At 43.5% G+C, this 21,802-nt stretch overlaps 1 protein-coding gene across 2 annotated transcripts in view; it reads right to left on the bottom strand.

Moving 5' to 3' along the window:
* Window positions 1-21,802, bottom strand: part of PARVB (parvin beta) — a 69,976-nt gene that overhangs the window by 13,888 nt on the left and 34,286 nt on the right. For both annotated transcript variants that reach the window (XM_068951266.1, XM_068951276.1), the window contains exons 4-9: window positions 19,153-19,255; window positions 12,966-13,106; window positions 11,973-12,088; window positions 5,452-5,510; window positions 3,709-3,728; window positions 1,800-1,861 (exon numbers count right to left, since the gene is read on the bottom strand). In XM_068951266.1, coding sequence (XP_068807367.1) covers window positions 1,800-1,861; window positions 3,709-3,728; window positions 5,452-5,510; window positions 11,973-12,088; window positions 12,966-13,106; window positions 19,153-19,255 — 501 coding nt within the window. The remainder of the gene's footprint in view (window positions 1-1,799; window positions 1,862-3,708; window positions 3,729-5,451; window positions 5,511-11,972; window positions 12,089-12,965; window positions 13,107-19,152; window positions 19,256-21,802) is intronic.

The following is a 21,802-nucleotide window of genomic DNA, read 5'->3' as shown; positions in this document are numbered from 1 at the left end:
TTTTGCATAAATAGTATACCAAATTAAAAACAACTCAGCAGTGCAGTCATTTTTGTTGCAACATACGGCAGAAGTCACCAGATGGTGCTATTACATACTTCTTTCTAGTTATTTTCCCTAGCACATTAAATATATTACAGCGTTGTGAGAAAACGCTGTGAGGACACTGGTTCTTTGGTAAGTTCTTTGTGAAGATGAAGCAAGTAATAGCTGCGATTACTGTCTGCACGAATCTCTTCAGGTTCTTGGAGAAGATCTGCTGCCTAGGAACAAAGCATCACCAGCACTGAGCTAAGACTCCCAAAAGAAGATGCCAAGAGCGCCCCATTCCACACTCACCCCTGTTCCCAGAGTGATCACTGCGTATAAATTAGCAAATTACAGACAGGATGGTCCCCAAGTCTGTATTCTGTACTTCTGTTCCTGCAGGAAGCAGGTGGGCAAGGACTTGCTCCTATGAGCCAGGTGGGTAACAACACAGCATAAATACACACTAACATATCCGATCACAGAGATCTGGCAGCCCGCTTGGAACGCTTCCAGGAGGCACACAGAGCTGGATGTTAACATTGTTATTACATGTACAGAGTTAACTTAATTCTCTATTAACTACAACATTTCTCTAGAAGACATTTCATGTTGGAAAGATACAATCTTCTATGGATTTAAAAGCATTATTTTAAATGCATACACCCTCTGCTTCATATAAAGTGAAGGGACAAATTACAGCTCTGATCTTTGAGTACTACTGTTCTGCTAAGTATTTTAATAGTTATGTTGGAACAAACTGACGGAATAACACGGAGTCTCCTCTTTATCCGTTCTCTTCCAGAAGGAAACATTAACAAAAGCTGGCAGCGATCAACAGCTACTTTACCCCTGCGCTCTGCCTATTACAAACAGCCATGTGAAGAACATGTTTGTATACAGATGTGTGCTGTGTGATGGTGCTCAGCCTTGGAGGAGAGACCAGAAGACCATTCTGCCAGTGTTAAGTAAAAAAGCCCTAGGATGAAGGCATTCAAACTCTTTATATTTCACATATATGTTTATGGGAGAATCTCATTTCTACCTATTCCTCCTCAATCGCAGGGTACTATGGAAAATAATTTCCAGTTGTGGAAGAACATCTTTAGTACAAAAATGAGGTGGAAACTAAACTTCAGCTGCTTCTTTAGGAGACTGAGGCTGAAGACACATGTACTAATCTGACTAGCAAAGAAGTCACCACTGCCAGTTACTCATTGCCCTACAGCCCAGCCCCTCCACACTGGAGGGCAGCGCCTGCGATATAAAAGCACGTAAGATTGTCCAGTCAGAACGATATGAAATTACCTCAGATACTTTGCAGAGCAACTGTTTCTAACCTGCTCTATTTTGACTGAATCAGATACCAGAGCAATTGCAGAAGCAGTTACACTGTTACAGGAAGTGTAAGTCTCTGGCAGGAGAGGAGGGAGATAAGATGACAAGCACTTGCCTGGGGAAGGTAACCTTTTCATCCTGCTTAGGCACAGCCAAAACAAAATATGTGACTGCAATCTAATAGTGCCAGTCTATCTCACAACGCTCCATAGAAAAAGCCTGGGCCAAGAAACAAAACAATCAAGCAAGCCTGACTGCAGTCAGCAAATCAAGGCATTACCGGCTCTGGACACAGTGATCTTCTGGGGACAGACATCCTGTTTTATTATTTCAGAACCACTTTCTGCTATCTTCCAGATCTTTCTGGATATCTTTCAAAAGTATAAGAAAAAAACAATGTAAAAAACAAAATTTGAGGGGTTTTTTGTTTTTACCTTCTTGACTACGCTGAGTTTGTCAGGTGCATGATCAAAGAGTGTGTCAAAGGCATCCCGCTCTGGTTTTACAAACAAATTTTAAAAAGTTAAGATATTAAAAAAAAAAAAAAATCAATACATCTGTAACAGACAAGTATGGGAAGCAAGTTATGGGTCACAAGCTTGAGGGTCTGTCTTAGAAAGTCGCATAACAGAGACTCAAGCTAAAATTGTCCCCCTATTTTGGCGTCTAACCAAAGGCCTGAGCAAACTCCACTGGGAATTTTAGGGGTAACTGAAAATAAACATATCGTTCACTGATTCCCCTTTTCTGCCATTCATAATTTGTAAACAAAATACGCAGATGGGAGAAAAATTAAAATGAAACATAAACTTACACTGTCTCTCAATCTTAACTTAAACGGTGGGCCACTGAAACATCACCTTATTTTGGTGCTCTACAGTATATAGCAATAATTATAGCTATGTTCATGATGACCACTCAGCATCAAAATCAGATACTCATATGGCTAATTTTAAGCATATTAGTAGTATCCTTGCCTTCAGTTAAGCTTAAAGCCAAACACATGAGTAAGACCCGATGCAGCAACGTACTAAGAGCAAAACTTACTTTACCTATGTTTTCTAACCCAATCTACAATATGAAGATTTAAATTACTGTAGAAGTGTTACACCTTCAAAGTACTGTATAACAATATCTAATCCAATTTAAGATCTACTAAATTTAATACAGAAGTGCAGTATTTCACATTGTGGCAGCTTAGAGCTGACTGAAATTTTCCAAGTACAGAGCTTTTTTGGATGACATTATAAACTGAACTGTTTATAATCATCAGGTAAAGCACGAAAAAACACCCTAACCAACTGCAGTTATGCCAAAAAACAACTATCAAAGACCATTGCTGGAAAATTGGGGGGGGGGGGGGTGAGCTGTTAAAAATTGTCATCATAGTTTCAACTGTTTTTCCATGCTCACATTCTTTTCATTTGCAGAACACATTTTAATATTTGCAATGGTAAAAAAAAAAAAAAAACAAATCTATCTATTATTCAAAACTCTTTTGGTACCTAAGGATATGTTATATACTTCCCCCCTTCTCTTCCCTGGCCGTTACTTATTTTCCAGATACCTTATCATTAATGCACGGATTCCACAGGGAAGGAAAATGACAGTGTTCACATATTATAGCTGGGAAACAGAAACTAAATGACCTGCTCATAGTCTCACATAGTCCTTTAGAGGTGCTCATGTCTCTCAGGTGAACAGAAGTGATTTAATACCACTAACAAAACCAATACAGTGAGAGTCAGGCTATATGCAAAAAGAGAAGTCTCTCGGGAGCAACACTAAAACTCTTGCTTTTTGTTTAGAAGATCAGTTCTCTGGTTAGTAAAATCCCCGGTCAGCAGGGAGGGGATAAGATACTTCATGCAAAGGGACTAGGAGAGGGAATGATTGATGGCTAAATGTGCACAAGTAAATAGAGCTTTCTCAGATCTTCTACCATATACTTGTGCTTCAATAATTTTCATGTGTTCATTTATGTATTATGTAAATGGTCACACCCTGAAGAAGGTGTATCTTTTATTGTCAGGTGTTGCAAGATTTTTGCTTGAAAGCACTAAGAACGGTACTAGGAAATCTTGCCCTTTCTGGCAGTGTGCCCATTCATTACACATGACTGAAAACAAATCAATAGAGACCAGTTCAAAGAGCAAAAGGACGGGATGATCTGTCTCTATCCATTAGCTCCGCATCCAAATGCAGTAAAACACCTGCCCCTGTAATACATTCCAACCCTGTGGAATTGCTCAATCCACTGTCTTAAATCTGTTCAAGGCAAAGAGACATAATTTCTGTGGCTGCCATAAATTAAAAAATTTCAGAGTCAACTTTGTTACTTACCAAATCTTCCCATCATCATCCTGCAAGTCAGAGCATTCAAAAACACTAGGTTAGTTCATGAATAATCACTTTGAAAAGACCAGACCCTGGGCTTAACGGGCCTTTTCCTGCAAGATGCCGAGGGCTATCCACTCCTACCAAGCTAGGAGGCTGAGCATGTTGCAGACCAGACCCAACGTGCTGCAGGAATGTCCCCAGCAGACCACCAGTGATGTCAGGCAGATATATTCAAAATGAATGGAAATGAATTATTATATTCTATACATAATTATGATTTCTTATGCATCATCATTTTTATGATGGAAAGTGAATGAACAAATATCTTTTCGTGTACAGTTTCCACAAATATAGTCAGCAGAGACTACATCACGCAGTTCAGAATGAGCAAGGCTAGCTATTATCTATCCCATTTTAATCTGTTTTCTCCGGAGCAACAAAACATGTATCATCTCCAGGTATTATGTAAATAATACAGCCACATATGAAGCATATCCACAGCCAACGACATCACCAGACATATGCAGATGTTTATCAGCTGAGAATCAGGCCCTGATCTGCACAGGGAAATTTGAAAGCATTCAATAAAAGTTGGATCCCGCTAGCTCTGGAGTTTTTTGTACCTCTACTTACATTTGTGTATGCAACACATTAAAATATTAACCTCTTAATATTGTATAATATTAAACAACTTAATAAAACACATGCACAAACCCACAGGCCTATCTGCAAGCATCTTTCTCGCTAAAGATGCCCAAACCCCGTTGCGTAGATTGCATCTAACAAACCACATCTGAAGGAGAGGACAAGCTCAATTCACTGTTGAAGAGAACAGGAGTGCAGGGAGGAATTTTGGCCCAAAACACTGAGGCAAAGCTCTGATCCTACAAAAAAACCACTATGAGATCTTCAGTGTCCACACAGAGATGTTATGATCTCATTTCTGAACATTTCCATCTGAAGGATCTTCCCCACTGAGCAAGCCACATGGTATTTCATTTATCTTCAAAGTCAGGAAAAGCTGAGCCAACTCTACAGGGAGCCAATACACTGATAAACTGAAGGAGGGCTCATGTAAGCCCCTGTTAGAAGAGTCGCCTTCAGGCCGTGTGAAGGAGACACTCAGCTTTTATTTGCAGCCAAAGTCTAGCCTTTTCCTTGTTTAAAAAAAAAAAAAAAAGTAAAAACATAAAGCCAAGTAAAACCATTGCAAAAACTGTGGAGGGAAGAGGTTTACTTATTTAATTTATTTTTGCTGAGCTTTTTCCTGAGGTGCTATATGAAATAGAGAACATCTCTCCTCCCACTTTTTATGGGGTATCACTCCAGTTTTGAAAGGTATTTCAAGGAATTGTTTAATTCTTCCCCAAAATACCTACACTGGCTCTATTTTTGAGAGAGGCAAAAGCACCAGGCAAAAATTGGTTACATATGGCTACTTGTAGCAAAAAAAAAAAAAAAAAAAACACACAAAGGTCACTCTCAGTGAAATATCCAGTTAAAAGCTTTTGTAACACAAGATTGTAAAGAAGACTCATTTCTGGTAAAGAAGACTCATTTCTGCTTTGCAACGTGTTTCCAAAAACAAAGTTGTTTCTACATGGTTAAAAAAGCAACATATGGGATTTTCTTAATTTAGGAGGGGTAACAGGGAAGATTATGTCTCTGCTTTGTCTTTGTAAATGATTTCACATCATGCACACACAGACACACTCTGACACTAAACAGGAAGCATTTTGTACTTACTCTGTCGTAGTTGTGAGCTCCTCCGTAACATGAGTGGTCTGAAGAAGGCCTTCACGTTTCTGGAAAACAAAAGGGAAGTTAGAAACTGAGATTGCATTAATACAGGACAAGCTCACTAGGGGTTCTGCAGCATTCACCATCTTTCGGCATCCCAGGGGAGACGCTGCCTAAGATGTGCTTGCTAAGATGACGTTTTGCAGGGGTAGGGGTGAAAGGGCTGATAAAGGAGGCTTCAGTCCTAGCGCAGTGGCATTTGTCAAGTCAATAGCCAAACGAATGTTAGGGAAACATATATTGAACTGCAGTCAACATGCTCACTAGCAATTCTCCTGAGAGCAGAGGCAACATCCTGCCTGGAACACAATTTGGAGAGAGTTTGTCAGCCCCATCTTAAGCTCCCCAGGGAGGCTTGTTCATATCACAGCATCAACCAACAATTTGACATAATTGGCAGCCTGGCTCTCAGGAGAGGTCTGGGCTGAAATAACAAGGACAGCTTCCCCCGGGCCAGGACTCAGATGTGCTGGCAAAGCGCTCAGTGTGGGCGGGAGGCTCTCCTGGAGCAGGCATCCAACTGAAGCCAGCAGTCACACTCCTGTCAGGAACACATCCACCAAGGAAATGCAGGGAGCACAAAAAGCCTGACTAGTGATTTCACAGCAGAAATAATTTCCCTTTTATTGGATTTTCTTTCTTCAGGTGATTTTCTGCATGAACTCTTCTACCCAACAAAGAGATAGCACCTGATCAGACTCAATTTCAAAACAGCTTTCTCTCGGCTCTGCTAGAGACACAGCTCCCTAACACAGGTGAGACCGAACGCTTCCAAGCCTTTCCAGAGTTCTGGAGCATTGCTCGTGCCTCTCACTGGAGGCTGGAAGTACATTTACTTGATTCCAAAGCTTTCTTAACGTGTCCTTCCACTGAGTATATGAGTCCCCTACAACGCTACGGGATATAGCCTTAAGCCTGGAAAGGGGAGATTTCCTTCCTTTCTTCTCCAAGCTGAAAGAGCTGCTAGAAAGAGCTCCCATCTCAGCAGTCATCTAGGAAGTGGGTCCTGTCTGCATGACTTAGAGCACAGTTAACAAGGAGAGCCACTAGCGCTGGTGAGCCTGAAAACCACCCCCCCACTCCCTGCCAGGCACCAGCTCTTTATACATATGCCATCCAAATCAGTTTCACCAGCTGAACCTTAAACAAGAACTTATTAGGGAGAACAGCTTTGAAGAGAAACACATTCTTCCCCAGAAGCAATGTAAGAAACAAAAACTGAAACCTAAAAACCAGTAGCAAGAATTCCGTCCCTTCCACTCCCCGTCCAAAAAATCAAGGTAGTGTTGCTTTCTCAAGCCACCCAGAGAGCCTGGTGGAAAGCATGGTGGGAGCAGGTGTCTCCCACCGTTCTGCTGCCACAACTCCGTGCCAGCACCTGGCCCTGCGTGGGATCTAGCCAGTTGGCCATGTCTCCGGAATACCTCAATTCCCTATCACAAATACATCTAATTCTGCTCCCCTGAGGGAGCTGTAGGACCTGTGCCAGAAGGTTTGGTAAAGCAAGCTCAGATGACAGCATGGATGGAAAAATGAGGAAGCATCTGACAGGGCAGTATTTTCTTGAATACAAAACAATGTTGTCTTTATTCCATCCCACCAAGTCTCTGCTCTGCTAATACAGGTTTCTGCCCCTTCCAGGCACCATGTGCTTCAGGGAGAAGAAGCTATAAACCGTGAGCAAAAAAACTTAGTTAAGTGGTGACTATTGGATAATGCCTCCAAATATTTGATGAGAAAGAGGAATGGATGACAACACTGACTGTTGTCAGTGGCAGCAGTTTTCTCTGTAGCCCCCTAACAGGCGGCTGAGCATGCTGCCCCTACAACAAGCCTAAGGCCATCAGCCTTGCAACCCAAAAACAAATGCCAGTCTTTAATAAAACTCTGATTCTCTGCACCACCACCACCAGATACATTTATTCTTTACCCTGCCTTGCTGCAATCTGGACTTCAGGAGAATTACTGCAAAAACACCTCAGAGTCCCAGAGGCACCAAGGTGGCATATGCTGCAAAATTTAAAAATGAGGAAGACAAAAGGTACGTGCAGAAGACAACAATTACTGAGCCCTGTAAAAACAACCAACATATGGTAAGCCTTAACCATTTTCACACTGATTTCCAATAACGCTTTTGCTTTCCTGAATCATTGTTGAGCATTTATATGCTGTAAATTCATTTTTCAAATATCAGGAGGTAGAGTCGGCTGGAAGAAAAATCTCAGGATATTCAGTTCTCACTGGAAGCTGGCACTGAAACCACAAAGTTTCTCCCTCCTTGCCCTAATTGAGGAGGGTTGGAACAAGAGGAAAATGCTGAGTGATACAAGCGTTAAAACAAATACAATCTTAGACTCCTAACTCAGCACTTTAAGTAGCTCTCAATAGGATCTTAACTAAAAGACTCACCTAAACCCTTGCTCTACTAAGACACTTCATGTATAACTTGGATGTATACTGCCATGCTTAAAACATTTTCTATTTCACTCTCAAAGCAAACAAAAAAAAAAAAGTCCAAGAAAAACATTTCTGGTGGATGATTTCAAAAGACTTTGGAAGTAACTAGTTTCAGGAACTCCACTCTGAGAGCAGCTGTATCATGATGCCCGTTATGGAACAAAATAAGCAAAAGTTGTTTTCTGATGGGTTACTCTTGTTGTTCAGAGTAATATATATTAGATAGATAGATAACGGTTCTTCCAGCCAACGAAGATAAAGCAGAAAGTCCTCTCCAAAACACACACAGGTTTTCTGAGCAAACTACGCAGTGTAGAACCAAAAGAGGACAGCATATTATTGACAGATACAGATCCAACTACAGATCTATTTTAATCAAAAACCATAATCTAGCAACATAGGAAAGTCTTAGTCCATCACCTGAGAACCAATCAAGGTTCTTAAGAAAGGGCAGAATTTCAGAGAAGGGCTTTGGAGATCTCGATAAATACTTTCCCTGTAGCACAGTGCTGTCATAACATAGTTTCATTTTACTGAGGAGGTCACTGAAAATCAGAACAGTAGAAGTCCACAACACTTATGCAAGCTGATAAGGTATTCTGCATTGTTCTGAGATGGGCTATGAAAATGCATACGCTAACTTGGCTAAGCAGTAACTTACTAAGCTAGCATAACTCTGGCAGAGCTCAGAGGGTGGTGATCAGTGGCACAAAATCTAGATGGAGGCCAGTAGCTAGTGGTGTCCCCCAGGGGTCAATATCATTCAATTTACTCATCAGTAAGCTGGATGAAGGCACAGAGCGCACCTTCAGCACCAGTACTGACCTGCTGGAAAGCAGCTCTGCCGAGAAGGACCTGGGAGTCCTGAGGACAAGTTGACCATGAGCCAGCAACGTGCCCTTGTGGCCAAGAAGGCCAAGGGTATCCTGGGGTGCATTAGGAAGAGCGTTGCCAGCAGGTTGAGGGAGGTGATCCTGCCCCTCCACTCAGCCCTGGGGAGGCCTCACCTGGAGTACTCTGTCCAGTTCTGGGCTCCCCAGGACAAGAGAGACATGGAGCCCAGCAGAGGGCTACGAAGATGATGAAGGGACTGGAGCATCTCTCAATATGAGGAAAGGCTGAGGGAACTGGGCCTGTTGAGCCTGGAGAAGAGAAGACTGAAGGGGGAATCTTATCAATGTGTATAAGTATCTGAAGGGAGGGTGTCGAGAGGATGGGGCCAGTCTCTTCTCCGTGGTGCCCAGCAACAGGACAAGAGGCAACGGGCAGAAACTGAAACACGGGAAGTTCCATCTGAACCTGAGGGAAAACTTCTTCGCTGTGAGGGTGACTGAGCACTGGAACAGGTTGCCCAGAGAGGTTGTGGAGTCTCCTTCCTTGGAGATATTCAAAAGCTGTCCGGACACAATCCTGAGCAATGTGCTTTAGGTGACCTTGCTTGAGCAGGGGGCTTGGACTGGATGATCTCCAGAGGTCCCTTCCAACCTCAACCGTTCTGTGATTCTATGATTTTCATATTGTGAGCACTGCCCTTCTGGGGAGGAAGCTGCATGATATGCCAACAGCTTAACAAATTGATAATGATAAATCTAAATGCCTAAGTCACCCTTGAAAGTGAGATTTAACTGATTTTGAAAATTTCAGTGTGTTCTCGCACAACACTCCCACAATATCTTGCAGGATTTTCTTGCTCCAGGGTCAATTCTGCAATTTTACAAAGAAGTCACTTTACAAACTATTGATTAACCCCCTTAAATGCACATTCAGGCAAGAAGAGGCACTTAAATACTTCTCAGATAAAATACCTTATATTTATCATGATCTACTTTGGCAGAAACCTAATCATGACCGGGGTATTTAATAAGAGATCGTTTAACAATAATATTGATAATAATAATCTATTATATAACAGTTTTCTTATTTAGATTAGGAGTAATTTGATATTTACTGTTTGTCATTAGTATAACAAAGGCCAACATTCATTTAGAGAGATCTGTGTTACTGAATCAGCATGTATTTTTATACTAGATTGTGGATGCTGAACTACAAAAATTCAGTTTTCCAAACTGTAAGGCAAAGGTTACCGTTCCACGAACACTACAGAAGAAACATGCTTCATTTTATACTTTGTCTTGCCTTCTATTTAAATTTAAAAAGTGGAAGAATTGCAAGCTCTGCCTAGCAATAGGACAGGAGAATTGAAACAAGCCCCATCTTGCATGGGCCCAGCTAAGGGAGGCCCACAGCCAGCAGCTGCCATAACCATCTCCAGGACTCCAGACTCTAGTCGGCCTCTCGTGCTCGGTATTAACTCACCTCGTAATACTGCTCTGACACCTTTGAGCACTCCCTTGGGGATATGGGAGTCGCGGTTTCCTTCTTTCCCTAGTTTCTGTCAGCCTTCATCTCACTCCACCCTCACCTCAGCCCTGTCTCACATCAAGATTCAGAGACTCTGGTGAACCAGATCTTCTCTGGAGGTATCTTCTCTCTACCCCTCTAACATAAAAGGATGTATAGCCACCTTCTCTATAGCCTTTCCTCCACTACAAGGGGGAGTCCTGGAGCTGTAAACTAAGGACAAGGAAAGGGAAACATTTCCTCTTTACTTATAGCTTTTTTCTGAAACATCACAGGTCCAGAAGACTGTACAGGGCAGAGAGACATTTGTAGTATGAGGGGGTCAGAGGACTGTTTTCACTTTATACGTACATTTTTTCCCCACATCCTTCTAAGATAATCAAACAAGATAAAAAAGAAATCAATGTTCTGTTCCTGTTCCTGCTTTACACCTAACTCACAGTTCTTAAAATGAAAGGATTACCTGAAAGAACTGCCTGAAAGCAGTTCAAAAGCACCTCTAAAAGGTAATGCATACATTTATTTTGAGCTAGGAAGTATTCACCAGATACCCATTTACATCATATCCTGTGCCTCTAGAGCACTCAGGCAGGCAGCCTGGAAAAGGTCATCATTTAATTTAACACAAAATGAGGCTTGCCTCATCAACCACCATGCAATTCCATCACGTCCAAGGGGATTCGCATCTGCAAAACAGAGCTTGAGACCATTTTACCTTCCCTATTCTTGAAAGGGATCCTACTTTGAATCCGACAGCCCTAACAGTAAACGTACAGAAGGCACTTGCATGGCCTGCTGCCAGTAACAGCCTGCCTCGCAACAGCAGTGCTGCCTGCCACTGCGAACAGTCATGGCGTGACCAGAAGAGTGGCCAGCTGGAACAGCTCTGCCCAGTATTTCAACAGCTGCTCAGAAAAGCTGAGTTCAAATGCTACAGACGGTACTGCCATTGAAGTCTCTGTTGGGATAGAAGGCAAGATAAAAAGCCAGAATATATATATTCTCTGAAAATAATCTTTGTAAACTGAAAGGAAACGGTCAACACCAAACAGAGAAAGGAATAACTACAGCAGTCTCTAGGGCACGAGACAAGAAGTCAAGGTTCCTCAGGTCAGATCTCTTCTCCATAACTAACGAAAGCTAACAAAAACACAAGGCTTTGAAAAAAATGATGAAAGCCACCAAGCACACCAAGGAAAACAACATGTCAAAGTCTGTATAATAAATCTTTGGGAAAAAACATCATCAGTAACATGATTCCCAGATAAGGGAGATTCTACTTGCTGAAACTTCTCCCTGTGCTATTTGTGTTTGAACGGCTTCTCTATAAAAAAAACATGGCAAAAATGATTTTAAAAAATGCCAAAAGTTAGAGGCACCATTCTCTTTCACACAAAATCCCATCACATGCTTTTAGCTTGATACTGCAGTAGCAAATAGTGATCCCAAGCATATTAGGCATACGATATTCTTACGACCAAACTTAAACACCAAAAAAATCTGTTCCCAAGACAAGGAGTCACTAAAACTAGGACAAGAATCTTTTAACTGAAAAAAGGCAGAGGGACAACAGCAGCAGCCTGTAGTATAAAATCAGCATGATAACCAGTGATCGTTCTGATTACATTCTTATATCAGTTCATACTTACCCGTACAACTACCACTTGTACAGACACATGCTCAGGCAGTCGAATGGGAGCCCGGAAATGCATTGCCAAAGCTACCAGAAGGTGAAGAATGGAAATCAGATTCTTGACGTGGATTGCTGCAGGGAAGAAGGAAAAGGAAGCAAATGAAAGCATACTGAAGTCTGACTTTAAACAAGCAGCTCTGGAAAAAAAAAAACCCAACAACTGTAGAACTGAAAAAAGTCTATGGGAGGAACGGTCTTCTGTCTTTCTTTTTCCTTCTTCCTTCTTTTTCCCAAACTAACAAAGCTTACAAAATAATTTGACTGGTAGCAAAGACTTGATCCAGCCCTCCCTCCATGTTATGTACCTAACTTAGGAGAAACTTCAGCTCCCTCTCTAGTCACTGAAGAAAAAGAGAGGGACTCAATCATCACTCTCCTTCCCCTGGAGAATACTGCAAAATCCTGCTTTTAGCAGACTTTGAAAGTGGTAGCACAAGCTCGGTTGCCTGTGAGAGACAAATACCACCCGCTACCTGGATGAGCGGGCCTCTCAAACCCCATTCTCACTTTTGGAATGTAATGGGTCTGGCTGGAAGTGTGTGCACTTTCGGCTTAGCCTGTCAAAAGCTGCATCTCCAAGCAGGCCTTTGCCTCTCACTGCGGTGGCCTGAAGGTTTGGACCATCTTCTAGTACCTGAACATCTAACAAATTTCTCATAGCTGTAGGGATTCAACTTCAGGAGGCAAACAGAAAACATTTCAATTAAACCATATGTTTAACAGAAAACATCCTTCAATTATCCCATAGCCCTGCATGTCTGGGGAAGCTTAAACAAAGACTACATGAGAAGGCAAGTATTAGGTACAAACCATATGTGGATTTGATAACAGTTTCCATGCAAATAAATAAAAAAAACCCACCACTGGAACACAGAGAAGCTGATCAATTTACTGATTATTATATCCTTCCGGTCTGGGAAGCAGAGAGGAGGCAGAAAAGTGCCCTTACAGTCAACGCTCCACTTGATTGTCCAGCCATGCGGTCGCAGCAAGTCATGGACAGCTTCCAGCACCGTCTGCAGCTTTTGTTTCTGACCAATTTCAGACTGTGTCACTTCTGCCACGTTCAGTTTACGGTTAGCCAACTTTTCTGTATTTAGAAACAAAAAAGAACAGGCGTTATCAGATGGAAAAAGGGCCTGGGTGGGAATAAAGAGCACAGAGCACCAGCCATCAGAGCTGGCCTCAGCTAAAAATTTACAACAGAGCGATTACCCTCAGAAAACAAATGGCTGAAAGCAAACCTTTCCTCAAAGTGTGTCAACTCCAATAAACCCTGCAGTGGAGAACAGGTAAGGATTGGCAGAACATGCTCCCAATCGGGTTTCTAAACATATAACTTTCAGATAGGCACCAAGTTAGCAATAATAGTTGTGCTTCCTGTTTTCTTTCACTGCTAAAAAACATTTAGTACAATACAGCCTTCTCTCCACAGGCCCTAGTTCTCATGGGAGACTTCAACCACCCTGACATCTGTTGGCAAGACAGCACAGCTAGGCACAAACAGTCAAGGAGGTTCCTGCAAAGCATTGATGATAATTTCTTGACCCAGGTGGTGGAGACGCCAACGAGGAGAGGTGCAATGCTAGACCTTGTACTAACGAACAAAGAAGGTCTAGTTGGAGACGTGAAGGTTGGGGGCAGCCTTGGCTGCAGTGACCGTGAGATGGTGGAGTTCAGGATCCTACGAGGAGGGAGCAGGGCAATGAGTAGGATTGCAACGCTGGGCTTCAGGAGAGCTGACTTTGGCCTCTTCAGGGACCTACTTAGGGGAATCTCCTGGGGTAGGGCCCTAGAAGGAAGAGGGGTCCAGGAGAGCTGGTTCATATTCAAGCGTCACTTCCTCCAGGCTCAGGATCAGTGCATCCCTCTGAGGAAGAAGTCCAGCAAAGCGGGCAGGAGACCTGCATGGATGAGCAAGGAACTCCTGGCCAAACTCCAGCAGAAGAAGGAAATGTACAGAATGTGGAAAAGGGGACAGGGCACTTGGGAGGAATACAGGGACATTGTCAGAGCGTGCAGGGATGCGACAAGGAAGGCTAAGGCCCAGCTGGAATTAAATCTGGCAAGGGATGTCAAGGACAACAAGAAGGGCTTCTTCAAATACATCAATAGCAAAAGGAAGACTAGGGAAAACGTGGGCCCGCTGCTGAATGGGGCGGGTGCCCTGGTGACGAAGGATATAGAGAAGGCAGAGTTATTGAATGCTGCCTTTGCTTCAGTCTTCACTGCTGAGGCCAGTCCTCAGGAATTCCAGACCCTGGGGACAAGAGAGGAAGGCTGGAGAAAGGAAGACTCTCCCTTGGTCAAGGAGGATCGGGTTAGAGATCACTTGTCTAAACTTGACATCCACAAATCCATGGGCCCCGACGGGATGCACCCACGAGTGCTGAGGGAGCTGGCGGATGTTATTGCTAGGCCACTCTGCATCATCTTGGAAAGGTCCTGGAGATCAGGAGAAGTGCCTGAGGACTGGAAGAAAGCCAATGTCACGCCAGTCTTCAAAAAGGGCAAGAAGGAGGAGCCAGGAAACTACAGGCCAGTCAGCCTCCCCTCCATCCCTGGAAAGGTGATGGAACAGCTCCTCCTGGAGGTCCTCACTAAGCATGTGGAGGACAAGAAGGTGATCAGGAGTAGGCAGCATGGATTCACCCAAGGGAAATGATGCTTGACCAATCTGATAGCCTTCTATGACGGAATGACTGGCTGGGTAGATGAGGGCAGAGCAGTGGATGTTGTCTAGCTGGACTTCAGCAAGGCTTTGGACACTGTCTCCCATCACATCCTCCTAGGTAAACTCAGGAAGTGTGGGCTAGATGAGTGGAAAGTGAGGTGGATTGAGAACTGCTGAATGGCAGAGCTCAGAGGGTTGTGGTCAGTGGTGCAGAGTCTAGTTGGAGGCCTGTGGCTAGTGGTGTCCCCCAGGGGTCAGTCCTGGGTCCAGTCTTGTTCAATGTATTCATCGATGACCTGGAGGAAGGGGCAGAGTGCCTCCTCAGCAAGTTTGCTGATGATACTAAACTGGGGGGAGAGGCTAACACACCAGAAGACTGTGCTGCCGTTGAGGGAGCTGGCCAGGCTGGAGAGGTGGGCGGAGAGGAACCTCATGAAGTTCAACATGGGCAAGTGCAGGGTCCTGCACCTAGGGAGGAATAACCCCAGGCACCAGTACAGGCTGGGGGCTGACCTGTTGGAAAGCAGCTCTGCCGAGAAGGACCTGGGAGCGCTGGTGGACAGCAAGTTAAGCATGAGGCAGCAGTGTGCCCTTGTGGCAGAGAAGGCCAGCGGTATCCTGGGCTGCATTAGGAAGAGTGTTGCCAGCAGGTTGAGGGAGGTGATCCTGCCCCTCCACTCAGCCCTGGGGAGGCCTCACCTGGAGTACTCTGTCCAGTTCTGGGCTCCCCAGGACAAGAGAGACATGGCCCTACTGGAGAGAGTCCAGCGAAGGGCTACAAAGCTTATTAGGGGACTGGAGCATCTCTCCTATGAAGAAAGGCTGAGGGAGCTGGGCCTGTTCAGTCTGGAGAAGAGAAGGCTGAGAGGCGATCTCACCAATGTGTACAAGTATCTGAAGGGAGGGTGTCGAGAGGATGGGGCCAGTCTCTTCTCCGTGGTGCCCAGCAACAGGACAAGAGGCAACGGGCAGAAACTGAAACACGGGAAGTTCCATCTGAACCTGAGGAAAAACTTCTTCGCTGTGAGGGTGACAGAGCATTGGAACAGGTTGCCCAGAGAGGTAGTGGATATCTTCCCTGGAGATATTCAAAACCCGTCTGGATGTGATCCTGGGAAATATGCTCTAGAGGACCCTGCTTGAGCAGGGAGGTTGGACTAGATGATCTCCAGAGGTCCCTTCCAACCTAAACGATTCTGTGATTCTGTGATTCTGTAATTTGCACCAGTTTAATGGACTTTTCTAATAACAGTAGTTAATCTCGGACAATTAAAAAAAAAAAAAGAAATACTTGTGCGGACATTTACTTCAGTCTAACAAGCTTTATTTCAGCTCAGCTGAAGGTGTGAATTAAGGTAAAGCAAAATGTGTCTCCTCAAACCCTCAAAAGAGTGTCCACCCGTAGATTCATACTGGTTTAGTGAAAATAATTTTAAAAAATAAGTAAATTGGTACAATATTGTCATGTTGTCAAGATGGCTGATTACTTCTAAAACTGAATTAGCGCAGGAAGTTTTGTTAAAAGCCATTACTAAAAGCTGAACTCTGTTTCTGTAATATAGTTATTTGTCACCAAAATCATACACAAGTCATTCTTTTCTTCCCCTGCATTGTGGTCCTCGCCAAAGACACCAGAACTGAATTTCTCTCAAAAAGAAAGCCGGGGAAGGGTACGGTAAAGAGCTCTCCAGCTGCCAGAGTAGTGGGAACAGCTGATCTCTTTTTTCCCTCCAGCCTCATGAAAAAATGGTCAAACTCACTGTGCCGCTGGGACTAGGAAGGTAGGACTGGTTGAACGTATTCCAATTACATATTATTACTGCTGTTTTTTAAATAAAAATTTAAAAAATCCTCATATTCACTGAAACAGTTTTCACAAGACAGGAGAGGCTTCAGCATTCTTTTAGAAACATTTCAGAGTTGTCAGAACATGTTATTCCAATAATGGAAATATTTCTGCTCTCAAATTCAGGAGGGCTTTTCTTTTGGACATTCTACTTAGCTATAGATATAAAAACAAACAAAAAAAATAACAGTGATAGAAACACAAAAGTACTTTAGTAAACCAAACAGAAGAGACTTACAGGTTATCAATTCATGAATGCTTTGAACATTTGGACTTTTTCTATCAATACAGAGTAGGAAATTTTTTTTATCAATATCTGAAAAAGATTAAGGGAAAAACACTCTTTAGCCAAGATCTCCCCAAGTCTTTTCTAAACTGACTGCCAAAGCATTTAAATATGTTTTTAAATGACCTTATATCTTTAAAAAAAAAAAAAAACACTATCCTACAATGTTCATGTTTTGGTCAAGTGTTATGACTCCTATCTATTCTCAGCGCGGGTGACCTGCCAGTCACCACGTAGCAACTGATTTGCTTTCCCCCCCACCACGGACAATACCAGGCTACTCCAGCCTCTCTCCAGAGCACTGCTTGCACCTTGACAAAACCAACCAGGCATGGAGCCCTTCTCAATCAGTCACACAGCCACCTGCTAATCTCTGAGCTGCTTCAGAGTAAGCCTGCTGAGAAGCTGCTGTCTTTCCCTGTCATTTTTTCTGTCTGCCCCTCAAGGTACAGATCTTCCTGAAACATCTCTCCCAAGCAAGGAATGGTAATGGCTGTTTGAGGTTTAATGACCCTACTTTGTTAGCCTTTGCTGTCAGCAAAGGAGAGCAGACGGGTGTGAAACCAATGGCTGGCTTAATTGCGAGGCCTCAAGCGTCTGGAGCACCACCACCAGTGGGATGTGCTTTGCGGCCCCTCACACCACTCCCGCAGCGTGAGGATGGACAGACTCAGTAGCACGCCTCTTGCTGAAGAAATCAAGCCAGCACAGCAGAACTTGTGCTGTGACAACACGAGACAGGGGCTAAACTGTGATGGCGTTCAGGGCCAGGGAGATGCATTGGCTCTCCAGTCAGTGGCCCAACAGGAAGAAGATGCAGCGCAGTTAAAGCCTCCAGCCAGAGCAGCTAAAGCCTCAAGCCTGCAAATAAAATGCACTACCATCAGCTGAAATATCAGTGTCTACACTGGGAAGTATGATTCTGCCCTCTTCTTATCCTCTGCAGTCAGACCATGGTCACACACCAGTCGTTACCTTCAGCAGGAGAGACTGCGGCAAACTTGCAAGTCTATCTGCGATGCTTCTCCCAGCAGCCCAGAAAGGACTCTTAGAGCAACAGCAGCTCACCTCAATTACTTCAAAGGGTTTCCAGAGAAGTCGCAGCAAGAGAGAGCATACGCTGCTTTTAAGACTGGCGAGATCACCCACACAGAGATTTAAAGAACAATAAAAAACTTCAGCTCTGATTTCTGAACACCCTTCTTTAAAGATGTCATGCTAGGGCTGAAAAGTCTCATAACACAACCCACTGGATGCTGCCCAAACCTGGAACCCTTTTGTATTCATGTAAATACTCCCCAGCCAAAGCTAACTCTGCATCACCTCACCCCACCATGTCTGGAGGGGTCTCAGTTACTGTCTAACTGAGCAGTGTTAAAAGCACTCTCAATCTGCTCCTCAAGCTATTTCGGGGGAATTTTAATTGCACACAAAGCAATTTTTGTTAACCAACGTTTAAAAGCTTGTGTATGTTCACTAAAACCCTGCAGGTCTGTTATTTAAGTGGGATACACAGAAAATTCAGTAAGTAGCATCCATTAGAGCCAATGAAATTAGCATCATTAAATCCTCTTGCTCCACTCTGACACATACAGCCCACATCCCAGCCCACTCTTGAAAACTTATCAGAGGCAGATTGCTTTCATTTTACTTATCTGTCTCCCAAGAGACAACCAGAGTGTATTTTATCATGGCACTTGGAGCTTAAAGGCTCTTTGTGTGCTAGAAGCACCCCATGAATCACTGCATCGTCATATGAACTTTCTTCCACTGTGCTTCTTGAGTGAACACTAGATTGCAAAGAGGCAAGGGGGTTGCCAAATCACGACTGCTTAGCTGAGCGTAACCCTTCACACACCATTCCTCCCTATGCACAAGAGCACATTAGGAGTATGCGCCTGCGATCACGCATTTGCTGTTTGTCAAAAAATTTTCTAAAAATAATTCTATTACGACCTCAAAAAAGTTCTCAGCCCAAAAGCTTTCAGGAGTGAACTCCACAGACAAAATTTTGGACCACATAGCTTCTGCTTGGTCCTCCCATTATAAACATTCGTCTCTTCACCTTTTTTTTGCTACTTATTTTACAGTTGTCTGACTATTCTTAGTCCATGAATCAGATACCTCAAAATCATCTGGATTTCCTCCCCTTTCAAAACACTGCCTGAGAACAGATGGAGAAGCTGACATTGCAGCTATCAGCAAAACAATCTGCGCCTCTGGTGAGCTCGTGAGTTACTGCACAGACTTGCTGCCGCCTGCAGCTTCGGAGAGGATTGATTTTGGGCCCCTTCCAGTCCTCAGGGCCTCCTTCTCTCGTGTGAACTCACCTAGCAGCTTCTGCAGCACCTGTCCATCATAAAGGTCTTCTTCTAGCTGTTTGACAATGATTCTCTCCTCCACCAGCACATCATTTATCCAGTCAATTAGAACCTGGAAGGACAGAAATGGGAGACAAAAGTCTAAAAAATACTGAAATACGTTCCTTCCATCCCAGGCAATAATCAGGAATAGAAAATAGAGGAAGGTTTACCATATTTATGTACTTCCAAATCACAGAAAAATAACGGTGAAAAGATATGTCTGCTTTTGTTACTTTTAATTCAGGTCTTGGAAGAGATGAAGAAGTTTAGTGCCCTCTATTTTTCCTCATTAAAATGTTTCTTTATTGCACCAATTCTAAAGTAAGTAGCAATTAGCGCTCTGCAACAGCATTATTTGCTAGTATCTATTTAGTCTGGGTCCCAAAGCTCATGTCTTACCTGCTTTACGTGATCAGCAGACCTACAAGTAGAGGACAACAGTGCCACAAACCTTAGCTGGCATGTAGTCAACCACAGAGACTCCAAGCACTGCCTGCATGAGTCTCTATCCTGCACAGACACTGAATGGTGGGCTAGAAAGAACTATTTCAAGGAGGAAAGAGTGTCTGCTCCTATTAACATGAGCTAAATAGATCCACTAAGCGGATCCTTGCCATTCAGCAATAAGATAAGGCATTTCATGTTACAGCAATTGCAAAATAGGGAAGTTTGGAAGTAAAATTTTGGTCAAGGAGGCCTGACAGCCGTTCTACAACACACATGATAGTCCCCACATGCTGATTACCGTAACTATAAAACTCATCCAGTTGCCTGCAAAACAGGAGTGAGCATAAAGAATTTTAAAAAGAAAATGAACTGACTTAAGTTTTCCAGGGGCCAAAGACAATAATTTCCAAACAGTTATAGGAAAAATAGCGTTGACTGAAGTTGGCAGTAGCATTTTCCCCCAATGTAATATTTGGAAAATTAAAGGACTTTTGCAACAATAGTATAGTTCTGTGGGAAGAAATTTAATGTTCTCCTGCTAAACCCCTGACTGTAAAAGGGGAGAACGGAACTGCCAATCACTGACGTGCAAAATCCATTAACTAGAGCCACCAGAAATAATGAGCCTGAATTAAAAATTGTAAGGTTCTTAATTTACTTCACATAAAACTGTGGATTCCTTAGATTCATTCCTGATTACACCCCATATTTCTGCCTCTACTTGGCAGTTACGATGGCTAAGAATTTTTTTTTTAGTATTGAAGAAATTATAAAACAAAAACAAAATATAGACAGCCTTCCACTGGAAAACACATGCTTTGGCAATTGTAGGAAATACGAACACTTAAATATGCTGTTCGTGAGGATTTTTAACTAATTCTGCCTAGCTACCCAGGTTCGTTGAGTTTACCAACCTCAAGAAAGTTTTGCTAGGCTTAATGTCCACAATGAAGTTTACAGTCCAAACCTGGAACGCTCATGCTTCATGTACCTCTAATTTGTAACTCCAGTATCTTCAAAACATTCTGAAAATGAGCAGGGCTAAAAACTCAGCTCTAAAAATAGTGTATGAGTGGCAAATTTTAGCTAGGAGATAATGGCAACCAGTCATTTCGGGGAGCAAAGATCAAATCCAATGCACGCATATGTAAATAGTTTTTTCCCCTCTAAACTGCCCAGAGGGAAGAAAAATCTCAACAATAAAAGTGACTCCTCTAAAGATCTTCCTTTCAGCACAAAACTTTTCTGACGAGTTATTCACAAGGCAATATCAGCAACACATCAAAAGTGTTTTTTTCTAGAGGAAGAAGAGGGAAGGTGGAGATGATGTTCAAAAACAGATGTAGAGATCTGAGGACGTGCCCTGTACCACTTCAGTCACCCCACTTGTCCTCTGCAACCTTACAGGAACTGTATCTATCAGCTGGGCCATTCCCTCTACCCGATGGCCTCCTCTGTGTGGTTACAGCTACCACTGCCTCCACACATACAGCAAAGCCCCATGCTCTCACCCTCTTTCACATCCATCTCATTACACTGGTTACACAGGAGAGTCGTCCATTTTCTCCTTCTCCTTCTCCTGCCTCATGCTTTCCTGCTGTAGTGCCTTCCCGGCTTGCACTGCCAATGAATTGCCAACTGCACCTCCTCTGCTCCAGCAGCCCAGAGCAGATGTAGCCCACAGACCCACCGGACACCTCGGCACTTGGGGTCCTGGATTGAGAGGGGGACTGCAGTGCTCCGCCGTGGCAGGAACAGACCTCCTTCTACTTTGGCCTGTGGTCAAGGGAGAAATGGTGGGACGCCTGTCTCCCAGCACCTGCTCCAACATGCCTTGGAAACAATCTCACTCCTGTGCCACGTGCCTGATACATATCAAATACAGGGAGGGAGAAAAACGTCAAGAGGACTGCTCTTCCTGCATTTCATCATCTAGCCATCCTCAGGACACTTCTTCGACAACCTCCGGATCAGGTTACCTCTTCCTGCTCAGTTCTTCTCCTTGGGATTTTCCAAGAATCATAACATGTTCGCTACCATCAGGAAGAGGGTGCCAAACCCCTCAGTTTCCTTCGAAAACATCAACCAAAATTAGCTTGTCAGAAATCATAGCCAGCAAAGGCTAAGCAGGAGAAGATGCAGCATCAATAAAACAGGTGGCAAGGCTCTG

This window comes from Struthio camelus, chromosome 1 (assembly GCF_040807025.1).
Source record: "Struthio camelus isolate bStrCam1 chromosome 1, bStrCam1.hap1, whole genome shotgun sequence".
Classification (NCBI taxonomy): domain Eukaryota; kingdom Metazoa; phylum Chordata; class Aves; order Struthioniformes; family Struthionidae; genus Struthio; species Struthio camelus.
Note: the sequence above shows the minus strand (reverse complement) of the source record. Positions and strands in the feature narration are given on the sequence as shown.